General features: G+C 38.6%; 1 protein-coding gene across 2 annotated transcripts in view; it reads right to left on the reverse strand.

Moving 5' to 3' along the window:
* Positions 1 to 9,003, reverse strand: part of LIPH (lipase H) — a 46,597-nt gene extending 37,594 nt beyond the window's left edge. The window contains exon 1 of one of the 2 annotated variants that reach the window (XR_002337781.1): positions 8,775 to 9,003. Coding sequence is in view for 1 of the 2 variants with exons in the window: in XM_021069987.1 (XP_020925646.1) it covers positions 8,775 to 8,823 (49 nt within the window). In the remaining variant the exon portion in view is untranslated. The remainder of the gene's footprint in view (positions 1 to 8,774) is intronic. The other variant, XM_021069987.1, reaches the window with a different exon arrangement.

Here is a 9,898-nt window from a genome sequence, read left to right on the forward strand (position 1 = left end):
TTTATATGAAATATTTCATTCTCTATTTCATGGGTTATCCATGTGTAAACTGTAGGTCAGAAGTAGAGTACATGTAAAAATTGCTCCAGATTTAGGTATATTTTTTCTGATTTAAATATCCTCCAATGTGAACTCCTGACAAAAGGAGTTTGGGGCATCTGAAAACTGTAGTCCAGACTGTCATGGAGCATAATTTTTACTTCTGTCATGTGTCCTGCTGCTGACCTTTGTCAGACTGGTTGTCTTTCCTTTTTCTGCTCCAGTCCTTGCTTTACTAACTCAAGACAGCACTTACTGACTCTGATAAACGATGAGGGCCTTAACACACACTCTCCCCTCTGACCCAGTGTCTACCTCCTAATTTTTTCGGCCATGCCTGTGGCATGTGAAGTTCCCTGCCCAGAGATCTAACCCACCCAACAGTGCTAGATTCTTAACCTGCTGAGCCATCAGGGAACGCCACCCTCCTGATTTTTATGTTTTTTAGTTCATCTAGTGATTCCTTTTTTAATTTAAAAATAAATATTTAAGCCCCTATGTACTCGTGCATTGATCACAGAGACTTTCTGTTCTATTTACTGTATCTGTTCTGACTCCTCATTCCCTACCAAGAAAGATGAGAAAGTTATAGCACTTGTATCACCTCTCATACCCTTCTTGACCCCTTCTTTATAACACACACACGCTTTGTGTCCCCATTGTCAAAATACAGTCAACCCTCATTATTTGTAGATTTCATATTTGTGAATTCACCTACTTGTTACAATTTATTTGTAACCCCCAACCTCAAGCATCTGTTATCTCCTGTTTCGTGTCCTGGTAGTTTAGGGGTGCCTCATCCAGGGGACATCCACTCTGCAGGAATGAGGGCCCCCTCTCTGCCTTTCCCTTCATTGGTTTCTCTCCTATCTCCTCCCAGTGGCAGGTAAATCGTGCCACTTGGGAGAGGTCAGCAGGAGACCTCTGGTTTCCATCAGGAGGAGAAAACAATTTGGCCTCCACTTTTCTCAAATCCAACTATGCCAACCACAAAGCTGATTCTTTTAGCTTTGGGTCAACTTCTCAATTGGTTGAAACCCAGAGGGAAGAGGAGTGTGATTGCCACTCAGACCTCAGCAGCAGACTGAGAGCCCTTGAGGGCAGAAACTGTTTCTTTCTTATTTTTAGTAAATTTTAAAAAAATACATAATATTGAATGCATATAAAAGAAAAAGACAGCATGTCTGTGAGAGATAAAGCACAATAATAAACTCTACTGAAGAACTTAAAAAGAATGTATTAGTAACACACCAATATCAATATTTGAGGGGTCTTTGCAATCATTCATAGGCACATGCAGAGTTGACAAAATATCTGAGTTGCCCCAAAGCTACTCTCAGCTGAGGTCAGACACAGCAACACTCTGCCTTCCTTCTCATAACAAATGTCCTTTCCACAGCCTATTTCACCATCGTATTTTTGCTTCTTGTACCTTTTCTTGGTGATTTCACTGTTTAAAACCCCTCAAACATAGTCCTCATGTGCTGGCTGGTATTTCTAAACTCAAGAAGGCATTTTATTTTGTTTTTTATTTGCCTTATTTTTGGTCATGCCCTGTGGCATGCAGAAGTTCCTGGGCCAGGGGTCAAACCCACACCACAAGAGCAACCCGAGCCATAGCAATGACAACACCAGATCCTTAACCCATTGCACCACTACGGAACTCCAATGTTTCTTTTGTTTGATTGTTCAGGGACATTCTTGGATGCAATTTGGTCAGTTACCATTAAAATCGAGTCTATTTTTCAGTTAAAAGGGGGGTGGGAATGTTAGTGGCTAATATATAGTTCCTAAGTTCATTCATATCTGTAAATGAATTCCTTGACCTAAATGATGCTCTGGCTTTAAACCGTATGCTTTCCCCCACAATTTAGAGGTAGTATTGTACTTCCTTCTTGTGTTGAATTCCACCCCAGAGAACTTTTCCCCTTAAATGTTACTTGCTTTCTTCCTACCACAAACCTGAAGCTTTCTTTCCTTATTCTGAAATAACTTCCCCCACTAGCATAGAAGCTCCAAGGTAACTGATCTATTTGTTTATCCATTCTTATATTCCCAATGTCAAGAACCAGGCCTGGCTCAGGATTTCCTTCAATAAATATTTCCTGAGTAAATGAATATAAACCTGTTAACATATTATTCAGCCATGCAGAATGATCTGTATAAATACTATAAAGTGTGTATGATGTAGGAGTTCCCTTGTGGTGCAGTAGATTAAGTATCTGGTGTTGTCACTGCTGTGGCTCAGGTCACAACTGTGGGATGGGCTTGATCCCTGGCCCAGGAACTTCTGCATGCCATGAGTATGGCCAAAAAAAAAAGCATATGATTTAATGTTTATAAAATGAATGAAGTATGAAATGGCACAAGCATTATGACTGAAACTATGTAAAAATATATCTGCAGGTGACAAAGCCTGAAAAACCATGTACAAAAAACAATGGGTCATGCATTCCATTTCCAGTGTTCTTTGTTTAAAATTTCCTCAGGTTATTAACCCTTTTCCCCTCAGAATTAATAACATTTTAAAAAGAAAATATTACAGAAGTTTCCATCATGGTTCAATGGTAACGAACCCAACAAGTATTCATGAGGGTGAGGGTTTGATCCCTGGCCTCACTCAGTGGATTAAGGATCCAGCATTGCCATAAGCTGTGGTGTAGGTCGCAGACACACTCAGATCCTGTGTTGCTGTGGCTGTGGCATAGGCCGGCAGTTACAGCTCCAATTCAGCCCCTAGCTTGGGAACCTCCATATGCTGCGGGTGTGGCCCTAAAAAGACAAAAGAAAAAAATTAGTAATTGTTGATGATGTTGATGAAGAGTTAGGTTAATAGTATTGATCACATGAGGTTGTTATGAAGACTAAATAAAATAAGAAAATCCCTTGGTATGGGATTTGATATAAAATAAGTGCTTAATAAATTCCTTCCTTCCATCATTTTAATTTCCTTAGTCCAACCAAGGATTTTGGAAAAGGGAAGCTTTATTAGCCAGTATACAGGTGACAGTGCTTCTCCTTGACCAGAGAACTGGGTTTGTTTCTGGCTTTGTCATTAACAAGGTAATGGGTCATGAGTTTCCTTATATTAAAATGAGGGGATGAGGAGTTCCCAGTGTGGCCCAGTGGATTAATGATCCATCTCCTCTCTGTGGAGGCACCAGTTGGATTCCCAGCCCAGCGCAGGTGTTTAAGGATCTGGCATTGCCACAGCTGTGGGGTAGGCCGAAGGTGCACCTCGGATTTGATCCCTGGCCCAGGAATTTTCATATGCCATGGGTGTAGCTGAAAAAAAGAATGAGAGGATTGTTCCTCATTCCTTAGCCATTTAGTGGCCTCTAGCATTCCTTTTGGAAATGAAATTCTAAGATCTGCAGGCTAGCTTATTTGAAAAAACAAAATGCATCTACTTAAGAAAACAAATTTCCAGGACTTTCTTACTAACCAAAGACAACCCAAAAATAAAAAAAAAATTAATATATCAAGAAATTTAAATTTCTTTTAATTTTTATTAAAAGACCTGAAAATAACCATACTTACTCTTGTAATTAGAATGTTGATCAGATAGGTGATTTTTTGGCTAAATGCCTCTTAGCTAACAAACTAAACAAACAAAACACATGCTACAATAAGGATGAATCTTGAAAACATTACAATAAGTGAAAGATGCCACTCACAGAAGACCACATAGCATATGGTTCTATTCATATGAAATGTCCAGAGTAGGGAAATAGAGACAGAGAGTAGATTAGTCATTGCTTAGGGCTGAGGGATGGGAGAGATGGGGTGCAATAGCTAAAGGTACTGAGTTTCTTTCTGAGGTTATGAAAGTGTTTTAAAATTGATGAGTTGCATGTGTCTGTGAATATAATAAAAAAACACATTGAATTGTACAATTTAAATGAGTGAATTATATGGTATGTGAATTATATCTCAATAAAACTCTACTTAAAAAATGCCTCCTGATGGAGTTCCCATTGTGGCTCAGCAGGTTATGAACCCGACTAGTATCCATGAGGACATGGGTTTGATCCCTGCCCTCTCTCAGTGGGTTAAGGATTCGGTGTTGCCATGAACTGTGGCATTGCTGTGGCTGTGGTGTAGGCTGGCAGCCATAGTTCCAATTCAGCCTCTAGCCCGGGAACTTCCATACACTGTGGATACAGCCAAAAAAGAAAAAAGGCTTCTATAATTTCATACTTTCATGGAAAGAGTGGAAAAAAAACAATGAAAAGGCTTTTGGAGGTGAGTGGGCAGATGTTTCCCTTTCTCTGTCAAAATCAAATCAGGCTCTCACTTTTCCAATTTGCTTGCTTTCTTCTTGCAAACAAGTTTATAGTCCTCCATTCTCTAGCACTGCAGGCTAAAAAGAGCCCCCACATAGGTCAGTCTGTTGGCAGTGATGGGGGATTATAGCTGTCTCTGTGCAGAATAAATTACTCTTATTCTTAGGCTTAGGGATTAAATAAAACTGTTATTTCGTTTTATCTTTACTGAGAAAATTGGGTTGGTTAGACAAAATGCCTTCTGGGTTGGAATATCTCTTGCTTTTATCCACCAGCCCTATTTCTTTAGGCTACAACCAAGAAAACAGGGAGACATCTATAGCAGTCTCAGCTAGATTCCCTCAGTCAGATCACTGAGAACTCCGCTTTCTTTCTGGTGAAACTTGCATGGGATTCTTTGGCTCTGCATTTGAGAGACACACTGCCCTCAGCTGAATGAAGCTGTCTTGGGGTCATACTCAGTTGTGGCTATTCAGCTTCTGCCTGCTTTGGGAGGAACTGATTTCAGCTCCCACCTCTTTGATTGGGGGAAAACTTCTGCAGCAAGAAGAGACTCATTCACATCCAAAGAGGGGTCTGTGAAGAGAGAAGATGGAATCGCAGACAGAAATAACCCACAGAGGTGGGAAATGTGAGTGTGGCCAAGAGGAGAGAAAGTTCTGAGATCCTATGAGGTAGCAAAGGTAGGTTCCTATTAAACCTCTCACTATGGCCAAGTCAGGTTATTAAAATTAAAACATCAATTTCTCTTAGACCCATGGTTTAGTCCACTAATCTCCAAACCCCAGTGATGGCAGTGACGGCAGAGAAATTCCACATAATTTAACCTTGACGCAGCGTATCTAGTCAGGAAGTAAAGCAGGCAGGACTCTGACTCACACTTCTTACATGTCATATTTTGGGTTCTAAGGCGTGTTCAAGCTGTCCTTGCCCCCACCTCCAAACATGACACAAATGTGTATGAATAACTTCTTTAGAACAGAGGGCCGTAGACAGGTATATTGACTCGATGCTGCTTGAAAACATTTACTGAGCCTCAGACCTAGATTAAGGTTACGTTGTAGAGTATTTTGCCTACTGGGCAGTGAATGCCAGTCAGCATCCAGGACACACAGCTCGCCACATGTCATTTGGTAAAGCCAGGAGCTTTTCAGTAACCCACACTTGAGCACACTCTTAGGTCTGCCTGAAAATACTGTTCTGAAGGAACTTCCAAAAGCCTCAGAAAGAAAAATCTCTTTAGCCCAGATACATTGACTTACAGAAAGTAGAAAATGAGTTAGACTACTTTGAAGAGAGAAGTAGAAGGGGGAGCTGACACGTTGCTACAATAACATTCTATTGATTTTTTTTTTTAAATCTGAAAAGTAACTCAATTTATATATTTTTTAGGCCAAGGACCACACTGCATTTGGCATTTTTAAATCCATCCTGGAGTTCCTGTTGTGGCTCAGGGGGTTAAGAACCTGTCTAGCAACCACGAGGATGGAGGTTCAATCCCTTGCTCAGTGGGTTAAGGATCCCGAGTTGCCGTGAGCTGTGGTGTAGGTCACAGATGTGACTTGGATCCCAAGTTGCTGTGGTGTAGGCCGGCAGTTACAGCTCTGATTCAACCCCTAGGCTGGGAACTTCCATAGGCTGCAGGTGCAGCCCTAAAAAAAAATTCTATCCTGAGCCAGATGGTGATAGGTTCACAGTTGGCCAGGGCCAAAACTGCTGGAATATCTTTGTTTCTCTTTTACTTGGGGCAGAGATAGGCAAGAAACATATGGGCAAAATGCCCTCTGTTTTTAGCCACCAGCTTATATTTCTTTAGGATATAACTGAGAAAATAAATGAAATGCCAGATTTCCTCACTCTTATCCCTAATCATGGGCATAAATTCATAATGTACATTCATACGCCACCACCCCCCATTCACATTTGCCTCCTTTCTGTTGGAAAAAGATGGATGAGTCTTTCTCTCTCACAGTCTCTTTCTCACACCCCCTCCCCCACGCCCACACACATTCACACACACAGACTTATACATCAATACAAAGAAGACTGCCAATATTCGAGGAAATAACCCTCTGGTTTGGGCACTAAGCTATTTTCTCCAGGAAAATACCTACCTAGTTTTACACAAGTTGCCGTAAGTCAAAATATGAAGTTGCCGTCGTGGCTCAGTGGTAAATGAACCTAAGATCCATGAGGACTCAGGTTCGAACCCTGGCCTCTCTCAGTGGTTAAGGATCCGGCGTTGCCATGCGCTGTGGTGTAGTTTGCAGGCTCGGATCTGGTGTGGCTATAGCTCTGGCATGGGCTGACAGCTGTAGGTCTGATTAGACCCCTAGCCTGGGAACCTCCATATGCCTCAGGTGTGGCCCTAAAAAGATGAAAGACAAAAATAAGTAAGTGAATTTAAGTTGAACTTAAAAATATATATATGGATAGCAGAGTACCTTTTAAAAAGGCTTATGACAAAGCAGCCTTAATTTAGAGCAATATTTATCAGCTTGTGTTCCTTGAAACCACCTGCAAACTGAAACACCTTGAGAGTTTGTTTAAAATGCATATTCCAGGACCTCACCCCAGACCCACTGAGTCTGGGTCTCTGGTGATAGAGTTTGCATTTTTAACAAATTCCTCAAATGATTCCAGTGCATATACTAGAGTCTGCTAGCCATTCCCTTCCACACTGGTAAGAGTATGACAAACATTCCTATCATAATTTCCCAAAGTTTAAAACAACAAAGTAAAAATCGCCGAAAGTGAATGACTTGTATTCTTGGGATTTCAGAATCGTATCTCAATCACTTGCTAATTTTTGGACCGCAAGCCAAGGAAGGAGAAAACAAAAACCAATGTATTTGTGGCTGATAAGATCTGCATATTATTCAGTGCCCTCCCTCATGAAAGTTCTAAGTTCAAGGTTTTGCAGATACTGAGAAGTCTGAATCTAGCTTACAGCTATAATTACTTTTTTTTTTTTTTCCCTCTAGCTATGGACACTTTGTGGTGTATTCCTATCTGCTTAGATTCTATCATGCAGCAATGAGTCTGATTTAAAACAAGATTTTACTGATGAGATAACATTAAGTAAAAAGGCAGGTCACAAAAAAAAAATTAAGTTCCAGCTTTGTAAACCGAGGTATGTATAATGGGAGACTGGAAGACAGTACTCACAAATTATCATCAGGTTTTTGTGTTAAGGCTTATCACACCCCTTAAGCTAGCTCTAAATTTATTTCATTTAAAAATATTTTAAGTGATAATAAACTTTAAAGTATTGACTTAAAAATACTATCACTAGTTTAATTTTAACTTATTGCTAAATCAATTTCAAAAGCACACATTAAGATAAAATTATTTATAAGCCTGAAATCCTAATACAACTATTTTAATTTTTCCTTTTCTCTTCCAAACTGTATTTACAGGCATACATACATGATTTTAGCATAGTTGTAGTCTTAGTTTACCTACAAATTTGAGTTTCAACTTTTTTGACTTTGCATATTTTATAAATGTTTGAACATTTCTAGGTAGCTTCAGAATTATTTTAAAGGCTATGATTTTTAAAAGTTGATACACTGTACTTTATCCATTCCTGCATGTAAGAACAGTTCTACTGTATCTAGTTTCAATTTATATGTTACTATAAATAAACATAGTTAGAATCATCTTTGTATACAAGGTTCTTTCTTTTTTCTTTTATATTTCCTTAGAATAAATTCCCAGTAATAGTTTTTACTAGTTCAAAGGGCATGAACATTTTTCATGGGTCCTAATATATAACATATTTTCCTTCAGAAAAATTGTACCAATCTTCTATCTTCATTACCATAAAATATATGAAAAGTCCTGGATTCCTAAAAAGCTGAGAAGTGTTGAGCTTTTGTTTAAAAAAAAGCACTTTATTTTTGTTACATTGCTATGTACATTACTGTTTTAATTTTTATTTCTTCATTATGATAAATAATTTTAAGTTATCAATATACCAGGCACCATTTCAAAAGGTTTACACATATAAAAGCATGTTTTTTTATTAAGAATAATTTAAATAAACCCTTGATGCATGAAAGCTATAAAAACCTATCCTTTCTGTATTAGGTATTATAGTAAAATAAAATTTAAAATCCCAGAAAATAAATGCTCTTATTTCATAGAAGTGGAAAGGCACAGACGATTTAACTATGAAAGAAAATAACACTTTTCTAAATTTTTCAGTGTATTTAATTTTTGTACATCTGAAAAACAGGCTAATTCAAAGGAATAATCGTTTCTTTTACTACTGAAGAAAATATTTTTTTTTTCAGAATTAGAAAGTTCATTGAATCCTCATCTTCTTTCCTGAAAAACGACCTTGTGAAACTTAAAAAGTCCAGTGAAGGATCTGGGATGATAAAATGACAGCAATACAAAATTAATTAATAAATAATTAAGAAAACCATTCAATAAGTGACCTACCTGATCTCACCAAGCACGTCAAACTAATGAGGAAAAATAATTTCAGCATATGGGAACTGGAGACAGAGTGTGTCACATTCACAAGGAGAATGAGTTCCTTCCCAGAGCCTTAGACTTTCCACTCAGAGAGCTCAGATAACTAATGCAGAGGTGTGGTGACAACAGGAAGTTCCCAAGGGACTGCAGGCCAGTCCCAAGCCTTTCAGGATCTGTGACTCCTCCTCTTTTCAATAAAAGGTCAGGTACATTCCTGCTTACACAATTTTATGCATATCTTAATATCATAATACATATTTGCAGAATGACATGTTCAAAATAGTTTCATTCTTTGTGGGCGGTTTATTAGTTGTTTGGCTTGGTGTGTTGAAATCAAGTGTGAGCTGAGATAGTTTCCTCTCTTGTTCTTGTGAATGAAACAAATCCAGTTGGTCTTCTGTTGGCCTCTGTATACAAAACTACTTGTTATGTTTATTCACACACTCATTCTTCATAGGGTAGTCTTTAGATTTTATTAAGAACATTTTATTTGAGTTCCCTTGTGGCTCAGCAGGTTAAAGTTCCCGAGCTGTCACTGCTGTGGCTCTGGTTACTATAGTGGTGCAAACCACATGCTGCTGGTGTGGCCAAAAAAAAAAAAAAAGAACAATTTCTCAAGCCATGTACCTATATTTCTAGATTTGAAAAAATATGCTTTAGATTAAAGGAAACTTTAAACATGTTACTGTATATTTTTTCCCATCCAGAGTTCTCATCTTTCTCTTAGTTCTTCTTCTTCCCCCTCTTCCTTCTTCTTCCCCTTTTTAAAGGAAAAGTAGATGAAAAAGTTTTAAAAAAAGGACTACACCAGGAAGTTCTCTTGTGGTGCAGCAGGTTAAGGGTCTAAAACTGCAACTACGGCATCTAGCGCAAGTTTGATCCCTGGCCCTACCTAAAAGTTGGAAGTAACTAGATTTCATAGCTTCGTAGCTACAAGGTGATTTAATTCTCCCTCTGGTGGAGTGTTGCAACACTTACTTAGGCTTGTGGTGGGGATCTGATGAGCTGAAAAATAGACTGATAAATAAAAACAGAAACAACTTAAGAACACATTTTCAGGAATTCTGGTTGTGGCTCAGCAGTAACGA

This window comes from Sus scrofa, chromosome 13, assembly GCF_000003025.6.
Source record: "Sus scrofa isolate TJ Tabasco breed Duroc chromosome 13, Sscrofa11.1, whole genome shotgun sequence".
NCBI lineage: Eukaryota > Metazoa > Chordata > Mammalia > Artiodactyla > Suidae > Sus > Sus scrofa.